Source organism: Trichosporon asahii, assembly GCF_000293215.1.
Source record: "Trichosporon asahii var. asahii CBS 2479 unplaced genomic scaffold scaffold00071, whole genome shotgun sequence".
NCBI classification, from domain to species: Eukaryota; Fungi; Basidiomycota; class Tremellomycetes; order Trichosporonales; family Trichosporonaceae; genus Trichosporon; species Trichosporon asahii.
This window is the reverse complement of record NW_014040854.1, coordinates 1016420-1032090: the sequence shown is the minus strand read 5'-3', so window position 1 is coordinate 1032090 and position 15671 is coordinate 1016420. Positions and strand designations below refer to the sequence as shown.

The 15671-nt window shown below is 58.9% G+C and overlaps 2 protein-coding genes across 2 annotated transcripts; both read right to left on the bottom strand.

Annotated features, from left to right (window-relative positions):
* Positions 1-7985: 7985 nt before the first annotated feature.
* On the bottom strand, positions 7986-8504 carry A1Q1_05290 (uncharacterized protein; the record flags this gene model as incomplete). The annotated part of the gene is made up of 3 exons (XM_014322022.1): positions 7986-8091; positions 8194-8379; positions 8434-8504. 3 exons carry the CDS (start codon positions 8502-8504, stop codon positions 7986-7988), a joined length of 363 nt encoding a protein of 120 aa, XP_014177497.1.
* A 4881-nt stretch (positions 8505-13385) lies between these two features.
* A1Q1_05289 (uncharacterized protein) lies at positions 13386-14465 on the bottom strand (the record flags this gene model as incomplete). The annotated part of the gene is made up of 1 exon (XM_014322021.1): positions 13386-14465. One exon carries the CDS (start codon positions 14463-14465, stop codon positions 13386-13388), a length of 1080 nt encoding a protein of 359 aa, XP_014177496.1.
* Between the last annotated feature and the right edge of the window lie 1206 nt (positions 14466-15671).

The window sequence follows — 15671 nt, the reverse complement described above, 5'->3', positions numbered from 1 at the left end:
AGGGGGGGGGAGGGGAGGGAGTACAGGGAGTAGGGCTGTAAGGGCAAGCCAGGCTAGCCAGGGCGTATACCCAGCCAGGGTTGCGTCGAGTGTCAGGACTCACAAGGATCGAGAGCTCCCTTCGACGCCGGTTCCTAAATCTCACTGAGCCTCACAGGTACACAGGCACCAACCAAACGCACGCCAATCAACAGATGCGATGCGACAACACTCGACACAAAGCTTCGCCGCAATAATCACTTCACAAGTGGGTCGCCGCCCGTGCCGTGCCGTACTGCGCGCGCGCCGTCGGGGATCCCCCAAGTCTGGGTCTGCTGCAATCGTACACCCGCCGGTGACTGTAAATTCACTGTCGACTGTTCGTTGGTCGGTCAATCGGTCGGGTCGGATTTCGCTCGAACACCGGCAACGAACGAGTGGCAAGTAGGAATGACTGGCTGGAAAGAGAGGCAGGAGAAAATGCAGCCGATGAGCGGCCGGGGGGAGTGCGTAATGTGCACAGAGGACTGGAAGAGGGGCCAGTTTGAGTTTTACTAAAGTGGGTTTGCTTGGGGGGGTAGTCGCCTAGGCGGAAGGAAGGAAGGACGGGGGAAGATGATAAGAAGCGGGGGGGCAAGGTGATCAGATTAGATGGCCATGCCAATGGAGCCTTGTCGGTAGTTGGGATGTAGAGTGTGGAGGCGTGCGGCTTAGGACGAGCTAAGATTGCAGACGCCGCAAGTGCGATGCATGGTGAGTGTTGCATATGGTGCTAGACGGCTGTATGGTATGCAAAGATGTCTCAAGTGGACGTGATGCATGGCTTGGCTGGGGCTCGACAGCCTAGTCGTCTAGTGATCGATCGGCAAGATACTGAAGTGGTGAGATGAGTGAGTGAGACTATGAGACTTTTGAGCCAAGTGTTTAGCTCAAGCCAGGACACGCAGGACGGGGCGGGAATTAAGCTCGAACACTCACTCTCCAAGTTTGTCCTCCCGATTAGTGCTCATGGCCGAATAACTCACTCTCTCTTTTTCTTATCCCAATCCTATTCTCCCTTCCCTTCCCTCTCCCTCATCCCTCTCTCCCGCTCCAGCCTTGCCAGGCACGCACCCCTCAGCCCACCCACCGGCTTGGAATGCTATTCAGCATTCACTCCCCTTCCTCCCATGTGCGCAGATGCCGGCCTTGCCGGGTCCACCGGCGGCCTAGAATCTCTGTCTTGAGCCTGGCAATGGACCATCGCCGTCATCGGCAGGCCCTCCTTTGCACAAGACCTTCTTTGTCGCCCTTTTTGCCCAGACATTCCTCAGCTGTTCAAGACGTCAGAGACAGCGTCACGTCGATCTGCTCGTTTTCGCTCCTATGTGGCATGCAGATGCCGTCTTCACCGCCCTCCTCCTCCTCTCAGGCATGCAGATACCAACCTCGCTGTCAAACTCTAACCTGAGCCAATCTGGGCCATAGTGTCCGCTTCTTCCTCGCGTGTCTTCCTTTTTGCCTAATTTCTCACTTCCCAGCCTCTTTTACACCTAAAGTCGCCGCTGGGCGGATCTGAACAAGGACAAAAGCCACGGATTGGGTTGTACCTGGCACACCTTAGAAGTGAGACCACGGTACGCGGTTACACCTCGAAGCGAGCGAACAGAGCGAGCAGAGCGAGCGCAGGTCCGTTCCTCCGTTCCTAGAGTTGTAGGTGAGTCGCCGCGCCCAGGCGGACGGGCATGCAATGGACTGTGGAGGGGGTGTGGAGGGGTGGGGCTAAGTTGTAACCTTGTTTTGTTCGCCGAGGGCAGCAAGCAGACAAGGTAGGCACGCCGAGGGAAAGTACATGGCGGATGTACCGATATCGTGCCGTGCGGTGCCTGTCGCGTCGCGCGCAGCCGTCTGTCTCTCCTCGCAGCTATACATGGGTCAGAGTTGGTGGAAAGAGTTGACTTCCGTGCCTTAAGAGCACCTGAACGAGCGAGCGAGCGAGCGGTGCTTAATGCAGAGACTGCAGAGTGGGGCAGGCAAGCCCAGCGAGGCCAGCGAGGCCGTCGGGCTCGCCGTGCCTGAGTCTGTATGAAGCATTGGCATGGCCGCCTGCAGCTGCGAAATGCGTTCGAGTTGGGACTAGCAACAGCTATCTGCCTGATTCCGAGGGCAGGAGAGCGAGACGGACGACGGGCGGCAGGTCACGATGTGCGCGTCCAGCTGTCCCAATTGCGAATGTGCAAACCGGCGCCTACGGCTCCTGCTCAGGTCAGTACCCACGGACCAAAGTATGTCGCGTGCAGCTAGGGAAACGTCAAGGGCTCGTGAGGTACGCCATGAACGATCGCAAGCGGTGGTCAGTCAGGCAGGACTGGAGTGGGGCACTTCTACATGCCTATGCCGTTACCCCGTCTCGTGCTGCGTGCTGCGCTGCATAGCCTTCTTCCACTTTGTTGCTATTTTCTGGCTCTGGCTGTGTCAAAAATGGCAGCACCGACCCACAAGCGCAGACTCTATCGAACCTTCGCCGCGGCAGCGGCAGACGGTGACTTTTAACGGCAGGCTGCGATCGCCGGTGAGCCTCTGTGCTGCGCTGACGGGCATGCGGGCAGGTACGCGTACCTCTCTACCTTGACATCATGGCAAGAGGGTTCGTCGCGTGGCCCCCCTTGGGCATTACCATGATTTTGCAGGTTCCGCCATCCGCTGCCATTTCGGTCGCGATCGAACTCTCTTTGCAAGAGGCTGCTTCAGAGCTGCTTCAGCGCAAACGCCGTCGGGTCAGTCGGAACCGCCGGGTTCAACTGGAAACGACAGGTTTGTCACCCCGGAACGAGATGCCTCGTATAGAACACTTGGTGCGAGTGAGCAGCCGTGACCGAGCTCCTCAAACAGGACCGCCGAGGCCCGAGGCTGGGCGCATATAGCGAATGTCCAGTGGACCGGGGTCAAAGCGCAGTCTTCGGGGGCAGGCTGCGGCGGTGAGCGCCGACACGCACCACAGCCAACCACGGCGTGCACGGCGAGATGCGAGGACTGTTCCTGAGTGAGATTAGTTGTCGTCCCGTCGGAGCGCGGCTCGCGGCTCGCGGCTCGTCCGGCGCGCGCGGCAGGCTCGCTTCGATGGTGGTGAACTTGAAATTCAGTCAAATTCGCGGTTCACCCAGAGACCCCACTGTGATAGCACTTTTCGAGACAGCTCGGAAGCAAGGCTAATGCAAGGGGAATGGGACTGATATGAACGCAGGAGTGAATTCAGTCATCCTGCCCGGGACTGTTTTCCCCAGGACGACTTGCACTGCAACATGCCCAGTCCGGGGAAGAGAAAACCCTGAACAGCCTCCGTATCTGTGGACACTTTTGGACACTTTTGGACGTTGGGCCGTTGGGGAAGCAGGCAGTTAGAAAGGCGACGACGTACGACGATCACCTCGGAGGCCTATATCCACCCGACATCCTCGACATCCGCTCCTTGGTTCATTGCTTCAAACGTTCAAACGTGATAGCGGCAAATGCTCGAGCATTCGTTGGCTCCTCGGTTGTGCACAGCAAGGTGAAACTGTGACCACGCCGTGGGCCGTTCGGCGATTCAGAGTGTCGGATGTAGCACTGGAAGTACGGCGTTGCGCGTTGCGCGTGCGCGACGAGTGACAAGAATGACTTGCATTGGTGGTTGAATGTAACAAAATGGAATACAAAATTAAACCGAACCGGCATGTCCGGCCAGTCCGGCGTGTCCGGCGTATCTGGCGCACCCGGCGTGTAACCGGCTTCCAGTGAAGGCAAGGCAAGGCAAGATGCAGGGTTACGGCTTCCTGGGTCTCAATCAGATCATGACGTCGGTCCTGTCCTGCTTTAAACGACGGATGGGGGGCTGGGCGGGGACGTCGGAGGCAGAGTGGAGGTGCAGATCAACTCATGCGCGCAATCACGCGACGCCCCCGATTCAGCTCCCAATTCAGGTGGCGCCGAGCTGTGTCTGGCCCCTATGTCTTTATCCTGGTCCTGGCTGGGCAGGCGCTGTGCTGCGGCTGGCTGGCTTACCCCCGCATCAGCATAGCAATCCAGTGACGAGCGCAGTTAAGACGTCGGGCGGACTGCACATCAGACACTTTCTGTTCAGAAGACCCACTTTCGTGCAGGTCTCGGCCAGCCACTGCCACGGCTGCCACTGCGGTCAGCGGCTTTGACGGGCTGAGACCGAGCTGGAACGGGCGCGGCGGACGATCACTACTACAGTCAATTCGCCAAGCCCATGTCCTGCAGGCTGCTTCGGGCTGACTTTCAGGCTGAAAGTGTCCCGCAGCCCACTGATCCTCACTCAGCCTCGGTGAGACGAGGCGGGCACGCGGGCTGGCCTAGCGCAGGTACAGAGTGAGGCACTGGCCGGGTTGCAGTTACAGAATGCGCGATCATGCAAAGACAAAGTGCGCCAGCCTAGCCAACGTGCCGCCAATGTATCTTGTGGTTCGACACTGGCAATCACTTGTGCAGTGCCAAGAGAAAGCAATCTCGACGGCATACCGCTGATCATGGACTGGGTATGCCGGCTTCACCACGGCTCGTCACCGAGCAGACCCACCGGCCCACCCATTCACCGGCGTCCTGGCCGGGAAATCCGCGATATTGCGCCGAACACGACCCGGTGCTCGGCGCCAGGCCCCGACTGACCTCCACTTTTGCTCTGGTGCAGCACCCTCGGGACGCTGTTCCTCCTTGCGATTCACACCGGCGCAACCGGCACGCCGTGGGGATTTTGATGTGCCTTGAGTCGTATAGGATTGTGGAATGTCGCTCATCGGTCCTTGCTCGCTCTCTCGCTCGGCACGTCACGTCTTTAACCCCCTCCCTTCAAGCATGCATCATCGTGACCCGTCCAGCGACAGAGATGCGAGAGACAGAGTGGATAATGGAGATCCGCTCGCACACCGTGTCTCGCAGCCAGCGATGACCGAATAGTCCCTCAGTGCCTCGTGCCTGTTCCTGACGTGCCTCATCATGGCAGACTCTCCCTGCCTATTTCTGCTCCGCCGGATCCGCATCGCGAAACGTACAATGACAGCAGCCCAAAACGCCTGCCGCTGCTTAAAGTTTGTTGATTGTGCGTCGACACGGGCGACACGGGGTTGCAGGCGGACATTTTCCGTGCCTCGCTCCCGTATGTTCTGACGTTCTGACGTTGGTGGCTCGTCACATAACCCACGAACGGGCGTTGTGTGGCTCGTTTCGGATCGGCGGACACGGACAATGGGTGGTGGCGCTGCCGCGCTGGACGCTCCCAAAACAGGCGCAGGGGCGGTGTTGCTCCGCCCTCCGTCCTCTCCGCGCGCCGCGGCGTTGTTCGTGTTTCGATGACGACGACGCCCATTGTTGCTTTGCAATTCGTCTCGACGTCTCGGTGCGTCCGCCCTGCGCTGGAACGGACGCGGTTGAGGAAGCACAGGCCGAGCACATTCACGCCAAACGTTCCTCGTTCCTCGTGCTGTGCGCCGAGGCATCCCACTCCCACGACGGTCTCCACGACGGCGTGAGTCAGCTCATAGCCTAGGAAGTGCGGAGCCGTGCGGCGGCATGCAGCGGCCACTGCACCGAGCTCTTTTACGTCCTTTTGCGCAGCTCGCAGCGCACAACGCACAAATGCCGCAGCACTGAGCACGCTATCGACGCGGGCTGCCGAGGCAGATGCAGCGCCGAGGCTAGATATGGCGGCCTAGCGTGGCCGCGAACGCCTAGCTCAGCGCTGACGCAAGCTTGGCATCAGTCTCGCTGACACAGCAAAGTTGTCGTGCCACGACTACGTCGTGCCAGAGGCGCACTGCGTGCCACACTGTGCCGTGTGCCTCGCTAGCCACATCGCCACAAGTTGCAAGCTTGCCATTTGGCTCAAACAGACAAAGAATGAGGTTTCGGCGTCTGCAAATCTAGGTGCAGCCGCTACTCAAGCCTACTCGCGGACCTGGTGGACCTGGTTGGACCTGCGGGGATCCCGAGACCGCTGCTGACTGAAGGCCGATCGTGCGCCGGGTCGCTTGTCAGAACATGAATCACGCCGCTGGGGGCTGAGTGAGCACTGGCCGCAACTCTTGTTCCTCACTGTACCTCGCAGTTCCTCCGTTCCTGGTGTTCCTTCCTGTTGTTCCTGCTGTGCCTGGCAGAGTTGTGCTTGTGTCAGCTTGTGTCAGCATCGTGCCATGGCATGGGTGTACGTGGTGTCATGCGAGCACCGTTCCCAGGCGTCATTCAGCAGAGCTTGGAGCTCGGAATATCCGCAGATAACCTACGACCCAGCGACCCGCGCTACGGGGAAGCCGCAAACTATGAACTGTATGTTGCACCATATGCACCGAAGTTGGAGCGCCATCGCGTGTCGCGTGTCGCGTGTCGCATGTCGCGAGTGCGCTAAAAGAAACGCTAGCGTCGTTGCAGCTGCCCGAGCTTCATGCTGCCCGCGCCGCATGCAATGAGATGGCATTGCCGCATAGACGCTCATTTCGTGCCTGGCAGGCTGAATCTGGAGTGCTGGAGCTCAATGGACGCCAAGTTAAAACGTCAGACTAATGCAGAAACTAGCCTAGCCGCTGTTAGCGCTTGCGACCCGTGAGCTTCATCTCGTGCCTGGGCTGGGTCTCTGGATGAGTACAGAGTGCACCGAGTGTGGAACGACGGATGGACCGAGGTTCGCGGCACAGTAGCGGCCGCAGCGGGAGGGTGGCGGCAGGTCCTGTTCGGCGTGCAGGACGCAGGATCGCAGGACGCAGCAAGAGTCAGGAGTGGCGGCATGATGGCGTGTGGGCTGCTAATCTTTCTCGTAATGATTGCTATTTTTTGGAGCTGGGCCCGTGGTCCATGGATTCAGTGGGATCGAGATCTCAGACATCACACACGACACTCGGTCAGCCTGCCAGCAACATGCAGGTGGTGCACTCGCCAAACTCGCCGGTTTTCGACCTCGACCTCAGGACGTGCCGCATTCATGTCTCAGCGCGTCCCATGCATACCGCTGTGCCGTGTGTTCCGCTGGTCGATTTGGGCCCGCTCTTCGTGCGACTTGTTCGCGCCTGCGCCATGGCAGAAGTTCGCTTGCGGCGAGATTCGATTTCTGCATTTTTCGACTTTCGCCTCAGCTCTTAATCTCAGGGCTGCTCTGATCGTGCATGCCACCTGCCCTGCAGCCGCTGCAGGCGCATGCCCAGCCGGAGCAGCCGCGGGCTGGCTTGGCTGTGAGCGTGATGGAGGCGCTGGGACTGTGCGCGCCGAGTCGGGCAAGTGGACCAGCTGCAAGGGCAAGTTTCGCAATCAGGCGGATTGATTGGAGGGAGCCTCTTTGACGGACTGAGGATTTCGGAGCAGGCCGACGACATGTGCGACGGGTCTTGAGTTCAGGTGGTAGGACAAAGGTGTACGTGGGCGGGGACGTGCCCGCGACATTGCATGGACGTTAAAAGTGGTAGCAGCTTTGTGCGTCATGCCCGCACATGGTTTCAGTGGGCACCGCAAGCGGGCCATGCAGCGGCACAACGGGCGGCGGAACGGTAGCGGGGTAGGTACAAAGTGCAGCGGTAGTGCTCACCCCCGGCGTTCCTTGATCGCACAACTCACGACAAAAGCAGCCTCAGCAGCAGCGCGCAGCAGAGCCTCTGCTCAAAAAGCATCAGCGAGTGTTCCTGGACTGTTCCTGGATTGTGCCTGGGAGCTTAATCAAGGTGGCATGTTTCGGTGCTTATCGGTCCACGACCCTGACCACAGAATCCTGACCTCAGCCTCGGCACCCTGCAACAATTCCTGGGCAGACCTGCCTTGGCCCCGCCGGGACCGGCCCGGGAGAGCAATGGGGGCCGTTGACAAACACGCCCAAACCGCTGCTGACGAGATTGACATCTCGCTGAATAATACAACCGTGGACATCTCTGCAGACGTCACCAAGCGCCGCGGCACCGTCACCGAAGCCCCTGTTAGGGCGACGCAGACGCCGAGGTGCAACCCTCGCTGCCTGAACGCCTCTGTCCGTTGCCCGCTCTGCCCGCAGGCCGCTAGCTGGATGGCACGCCCGCACCGCCGCGCGCACGGAGCGTCGGGACAGCCGCGGGGCTGGGTGCTCGGTCTTCGTCTGGCTCTTTGCCGCTACGCACGGGCTGGCTGGAACATGAAGCTGTGCGCGCCGCTATGCACTATCGTATTAAGCGAGGCGGTCAGTGCAGTGAGCTCGAGCGGCGGCGTCGATAAGAGCATTATGCGTACCTTCGTTTCGCCGCAGATGAGGGTCCGAACGCGGACCCCGGCACGATCGGCAGTTGGTGTGTCGCGTCGTACTCGCCCATGCCGAAAGACCCAGGCGCGCTAACGGGTGCGCCGATGCCGGCCTCGCTCTGAAGCTCATCTAACCCCTGGCATGCTGGCATGACGACCTGCTCGCGACCCACCTCGCTACCGCACGTTCATGTATCTCGCGTTTGCTTCTGTTCGCGTTTCGCGACGTACAGGCTGTGGAGTAGGTACTGCGCGGCGTACGCGCCGAAATCGACATGCCGAGCTGCCGAGTTGGCATGCATTGCGCAGTAGCTTAATTTCGTGCCCATATGTCATGTCCGGTATGACGGCCATAGCGGGCATCTCTCTCCTGCCCCATTTCCGGTCTGTCCCTTGCGCTCTCATGTCATCGACCTTTCATTTCCCCCACTTAGATGACACTGCTTGAAGGAAACTCTTGAAAGTGGGACCGCACCCGACCGATGCGACCGAACTGGTGTGGAGAGGGAGGGGTGCAAGCGAGCGGAAGCGTCGGAGCCAGCGCAGCGGAAACCGAAATTATCTCTTTGCCTCGATGATTGAATTTGGGGCAGGTCTGAATCTGTGGAAAATACGCGGAGAGCGCCACCCCTAGATTGCAGCTTGGAGCCGCTGGGCCGCGCAGGATGGCAGGAGCGTAATTGTGCGCTGAATACAAGATGCGGGAGTACGTACGACCACAGATGCAAGGAACGACGGCCGGCGTCTGTCGGAGGATTTTCTGCGCCTCCTGAGCCACGGCGCCGCCACCCTGGACGCCGGCGTACCAGCTCCCTGCGTCGCGCTGCTCTCCTGAGCGCCGACAAAGCCAAAAGCGCCAGAACTCGAGTCTGAGCTTGCGACGGATGGGTACGGATTCTGTTGTTTTCTCTTGTCGCAGACCGACTTGACCCTGCCACCCCTGTGCGTTCGCTATGCCAATACCCTGGGTTCGGCCCTTCATCAGCCACCCTACGACCTCCACCTCGTCGCAAACTTCGCCGCCGGAGTCACAATCATTGCTCACAGAGTTGGGGCACGTACCTGACAGCATCTGAATGAGTACGCACTCCCCAGGCGTGTCCTGTGTCAATATCAGCGACCTCATGCCGAACTCGTGCGACGTTGTTGGATGCTGCAAGAAGCAGTATCTCAAAACAGAATCCGGGCGTGTTCTTCTTTTGCTTGTCTTGCACGAACGTGTTGAACCGGGACGAAATTGCTGTTATGATCGAGTGCAGTGACTGCCGCATCTTGATTCACCCGGTTTCGAGCGTCTCTCAGCCAACCAGCGGATCCAAGCTGCTGCGGCCCTTCATTTCATCTCGTTCATTTCATGGTGGCTCGTTTCGTGTCAATCGCGCGTTCTCTTTGGTCTCTGCAGATTTCTCCCTTTCATCAGTTCTTCAGAGAAAAAAGACAGAAAGAATTAGAATCCGAAACGGCGGGTCCCTCTCCTGCGGGCAGCAGGCTACCTTTTTAACAGCGAGCTGGAGTGCTCGAGCAACGGCTAACGATGTAGCCATGGGGCCAGTGCACATCAGCCGCCACAGCCAAGCTCAGCCTCACAGACACGCCAGCAGCCAGCGGCGCAGCGAGCAGCGAGCCGTGAAGCACGCCCCGACGTCATAAGCCCATTCGGCTCAGCATATTGGATCCTGAGCTGCCAGGAGCCTTGGTCCTGAGTCTTCCTCTGTCAGACTGGAAACTTGAACGTGCACCCGCGTCCCGAAGGCTTGGACGTCCTCGAGCCCCGAAGGTGGCGCCGCCAGCTGGGCGGGCTGGCGCGCTGGCGCACCCGGCCAATCGGTTCGCCGTCGAGGCGCAGGCGGGGGCGGTGGTGGCCGGCGCCGCATTTCTGCCCGGTACGGACTTGGCTGCGATGGCACTTACACGCACACACGCACGCGCAAGAATATCAGTACGACGCTGCTGGTTCAATTGGCAGTACTACAGATGTACGTCAGTCAAGATTACTCATGTCAGGTAACCTTTGCGTATCAGGTGTGCGTATCAGGTGTGCGTGTGAGCTTGTGCGCGCTTGGCAGCCGGGCAGCCAGACGAGCAGCGGCTGGCGGGCAGCTGCGAAAAGGTCGAAAATCTCGTCAACGACGCCCGGCCGCCTCCCCTGGAGCCAGTTAGTCACCCGTTCCTTACCGATCCTTGCGTCCTCAACTGCCTGCACTGCTCTTGCGATCCTTACACCTAGTTGCATCCTTGTGCCTCGAGTGCCTCGTGAAGTAGCCCTGCATCGCTCCCCGACTGACATTCACTTGCTGACCTTCGTTCCTCCCTGCCCCTGCCCCTTGCATGCCCTTGCCCATCGCCGATGACTGCAACGACGCCATCGCGCACATCGAGGACAAGCTCGGCCGTGCCAGATCGTGCCGGTCCTGTTGGTCCTGGAAGTCTTGTCGCATGGTCGTCCACGAGCAGCGACCCCACACACCCCACAGCCTCCACCAGTTGCGAACACCAATGTGCAATGGCAACGGCACAGGACTGAACCAAAGTTAGGATTCGGGCATGCTCGCAACCCACATCCCACACTTTGTGCACCCCATTCGTGCCGTGTGGTTGTTGCTCCGCCGAGCGGGCATTGCAACATCCGTGCGAACGAGAGAATGTCTTTCCGGCGACCATTGCTTTGCCCACGGCCCACATGTTGTCGCTTTGCGCGCAGCATCAGAAGCAAAAGCAGGAAGCAAAAGCAGTCACAGAATAGCTCCTCTGCCCGGCTTTCGTCGGCTCGCGGCGTTCATGCCAATGCACTTCGCACGTGTCTCTCCATTCATGGGAGAGTTTATCCTCTCGCCTGGGCAAGTGCGGCCACGCAGTGGACACTGTTACTCCACGCAACTCTAAGTGAATTCAGCAACTTGCCCTCCTTCATGTATGAATGGCCGCCTCGCCGTCACCGCACACAGAAACAAGGTTACGCCTCGAGCTTACACACGCCTCTTCTGCAATGCTCGCCCCCAAACTCGCAATCCCACCCAGCACGCAAGCAACTCATGAACACTAACCGTAACCGAAACCGAAATTATGCCCCTCGAATGTTCGGATACTCGTCGAATCACTCAAGGTGTGGCGTACGTACCCGCTGGCGGCGGTCTGTCACCCCGTCACCCGATGCTGCTGCGTTGTACCCGTGTATTTAACTGAAAACTGTGTTTCTCCAAACCAGGATATGTATGTACTATGAGTATGGGATAACTAGTATTAAAGAGCAGCAGAAAGAATCACAGAAACGCCTTTGTCGAGCCAAACGTTAAATCCTGCATGACCGCCACTCTCAACTGTGTGCTTGGCGGCGTGGCTCGATCTCCACAACCTAACCTTGTGGAGAGGACTTGCCCACTAGTGGCGAAGCGAGGAGCAACGAGCGCTTAGTTCTTGTGTGGCGGCGGAGGATACTGGCTGCCTTGCATGCCCGGCGGAGGAGGAGGGCGGCCCTGCTGATTGCCTCCAGGAGGTTGGGGGTCGTAGCCGTCGCCCTTGTCCATCTGCCAGCCTGATCGTCAGCTTAATACAAGAAGAAACAGAGCAGTAAGGCTGAGACCGGTTCTATTGTCACGCCCGAGCACGTATGCTGCTCCGGCGGGCTGAGACACGGTTGTATGGATAAATCGCACCGGCAAGTGTGCCACGCCGAGGACTCAATCCCAGACATCGGCAGACTGGGGCGGAGTGAAACCCATTGACGCCGCCTTCATAGAGCCTGAGACAGTTCCCAGAAATAGTCACACCGTCACGGTCAGGCAGAATCGGAGCACATCGTGGTCTGCGGTGCCGAGTCGACCACGTTGGCGACGTCACGACCCGAACACGGCTTTCCTCGACGTCATTGTCGCCGACGAATGTCCGACACTCCCTATCAGCATCATCATCGTACTCACCGCAGGTGCTGCAGATCCAAATCTGGTGACCACGACACGGGATCAGAGGGACGTAGCAGAACTCGAACCACATTCTCGACTTGGCGCCGTGGACAGCATCTGCTTGTCAGCTACATCGTCCACTCAACCCATAGCTGCTGCTCACAATTGTGACACTTCGGGCAGAGACGAGCCGGCTCAGGCGGGTCCTGCTTGAGCTAAAGGTTAGCGACGCTCAGTTTTTGGCTTGGCAAGGGGTCGAGGACAGCGATGGCATCGGGGGAGCGCCGCGCTTGCGGAGCGAGGCGGTCTGCCCTCGGTGGTGAAGCATCGGTGAATTCCTGTGATCCAGACATGCTCGCGAAGCAACACGCATGACCACGTCGAGTGATCAGCAGTCGGGAATGAGCCAACATGTTGAGGTTGGAATGTGGCCGCGGCCGACGTTGCTGCGGGCGGTGTGCCAAGACCAGTCTTGGCACGCAGTTCAAACTTCGCTACGCGGAAGCGGGTGGCAAGGGGCGCCGACGGGATGACACGTAGGGAGTGCCGGACAACAAGCTTCGGCTGCTGCTGCTCGACAACTGATGGCGGCCAGATCATTCCTTCGAGAGATACTGCACGACACATGAAACCGTAGAGAGAGTGGATGCACGTTGAGCTCGATCAGGCGATAGACTCCAGGTCCAGATCCAACTTCCAGACCGCTTCCATCACAGGGTGCCCTGGTGACTGGATGGAGCCTATCCACATGTTGCTAGCCACCAGATTCCCATCGATCACGAACATCGGGTGCAGAGGTCGGTGTTGTATCCAGGGAAGCGTTGATGACAGGTTGGCCGGATCAAAGTACTCCGCGACGGCGTCCTCTAGGACCAGCGTGATCGGATCGCTCCTCCAGTCCACTGTCCTCCTTGCGCTTGCCTGTTTCACTCACCTTGGTAGGGAAGCCCCACACGAGGGGAATACAGAAGAACATGTCGCTCGCCTTGCACGCGTAGTAGCTTGAAGGGATGGAAGGAGTGGAACGGTTGGGATATGAGCAAAGTCAAGGTTTTGTTGTCAAGGATGAATTGTTGTTGGTGGGAATGACGTACCGATGCACCGTCACGACGACCCGCACAAGCGGTGGCAAATCTCGATCTCGATCTCGTGCACGACCGTGACTTCCCGACGCCTTGGTGTTTCTGCACCGCCTCAAGACCTGCCAAGTACCTCAACGGAGTCGCGATGCATGTGGGCAGGAGATGGTACACTCTCCGGATCTATGGCGCTTCTATGACGAGATCACGGCTTCCTGGAATCCGAGACCGGGGCCGCCTCTGCCTGCTCAGCAGCCAGTTGCTCCTGCTGCAACTTTTGCTGCTTCCTCCTCTCGGCACGCTTCGCGAGACGCTCGTACTTCTCCCGCTTTGCGCGCATGATGCGGATGTACATCTTGTCGGTGTACTTCATCTCTGCGCGCTTTTGCTCGCGGGCAAACTGCTCGTCGATGGCCTTCATTTGGCGGTTGAACTCGGTCTCCCATGAGCGGGCACCGACGCCGGACGACCAGTCCCCAATCTTCTCGGGCCAGTCGATACCAAGGCTGCGCAGAAAGCCGACCTCCTTGCGCATATCCTCTTGTTTGTCCTGGAGCTGGCGGAACATCTCAATGCGCGCGTCCCGCCGCTTGATGCGCCGCTTGATCATCATCGAGAGGCGCAGCGGCTGCGGCTTCAGGCGCGGTAATGGCGGGTTGAACACTGTCGGGCGCAGGAAGCCACCCGTCAGGCGAGGCTTCTCTTCGATCTTTGTGAACTTCGTGACCGGCTTCGGCAGCTGCTCGAGGTGCGACGCAGCCTTATTCTCCGCCTCCCACAGGCGCTGTGCCGCCATCGCAGAGCCACCCGTAAGGTCGCCGAGCATTGACTCGTACTCCTTCAGAAGATAGATGACGCGGTCGGACGATGTCTGGCCCCGATGTTTCCGGAACCGTTTCCGAGCCGTTTGGAGAAGAGCAGGATACGGCGTGCTCGGCGGTTTCGAAGACGCAGCAGACTCAGCGGCAGCCGCCGAGATCCTGTCGAACTCCTTCTTCTTCATATGGTTGACCTTCGTGTACACCAGCGAGTCACCTATCCGAATCTTCTTCCGCGCTTTCCCCTCGGCGTCCAGTCGTAGCCGGTTGATGCTCATGTCCGTTGCGTCCCGTCGAGTCCATCCCAAGGCCCTCATGAGTGGCCGGTACAAGCCCCATCGAACGGCGTGCTTATGCCATGGCTGTCTAAAGAACGGTTCAAGCCTGCGTTTCGGCAACGGCGGTCGAGGGGCGTGAGGAGGCAGTATCGGCCGCAGCGCAAGGCGTTGGAACGAAGCGGAGCTCATGAGGTCGACAGTCGAATGAGGTGCCGGTGCTATCGGTGCATATGATTGCGAGCGGGTGAAACCAATGAGTCAGAGACGAAGATCAACAGTATTAAATCAGCGAGTCGTAGCCAGTTGCGGTCGTGAGGTCGTGAAGTATCGAGCCGAACAAAGATGTGAGGCGGTATGAGTGATGTCGAAATTGTTGTGAACGCGATGACGAAACAGATCATGAAATCTTATCAGCGGCGATAGCTCCGTCCCTCTGCAATGCTCTCGCGCGCAGAGTCTCCTGCTCGATTCTCCGGCACTGTTCCGTTGTAAGGGCTGCAGAACTGACGTCCCGCCAGAGGAATAAGTCAAAAACTGTGCATAAAGGATCCAAGAGAGCGACCAAGGTCGTGGGTGACCAGCAAATTTTGAACGAACGAGAATAACATTGGGTTGTCAAGTACAGAAACGATGCGCGTCGGGTGTGGAAATGTCAGACCGTTGGTTTCTCCACAACCTCATGGGTCAACGACCTAGGCCAGGATACAGAATAACGGTAGGTCCCCAGTGGTTCGTCGACGTCCAGAGGACGGAGATCCACCAAGGACTTTATCTCGGGGAAGCCGTGTCCCGTCGACCGGAATCATGCGCTCAGCGAGGGCCGTGAAGCCCTCTAGCGCTTCCAATCAGTCGAATGTTGCCGCCAATGAGGCGATATACGCGCACACAGAACAGCAACCGGGCCCTTGGTAAGAAAGGAGGACAAGCGACCACCGCTCTGAAATTTATACACCCTGCAGCCGGCACGCAGAGTGGAGGTCTGCGCTCGCACGAGGGCGAACGGAGTTACGGCGTTAACCGCGTGGCTCACCCCTCGCCCTTTGTTTGGTTCCAAGGTCTCAGATCTCGGCGTCTCTGAGCGTTATGCACTAGAGAGACGTCTCTTAGGACGGCAGCGCCTGCAGCGTTCCGATAGCAAAGTTCACCATTGTCCGAAGCACCAACCCCAAAAGTGCACACGGTATTGGCTAGCGACTTTTACCGTTTGGGAGTTCCTCTGAGACGCGGCCGGCTGCACGTGCCCATAGTGCTCCGGTGAGTCACTGACGATATCCGGTTCTCTCGATCCGATCACTCACCGATCCCCAAGAAGCCGGCCGAGCAGGCGCTCCTTTGCGCCTCGATTCCCATGAAACCACGCTGATCCTCCCCGCCTTCCCTCGCTCTCACCCTTCC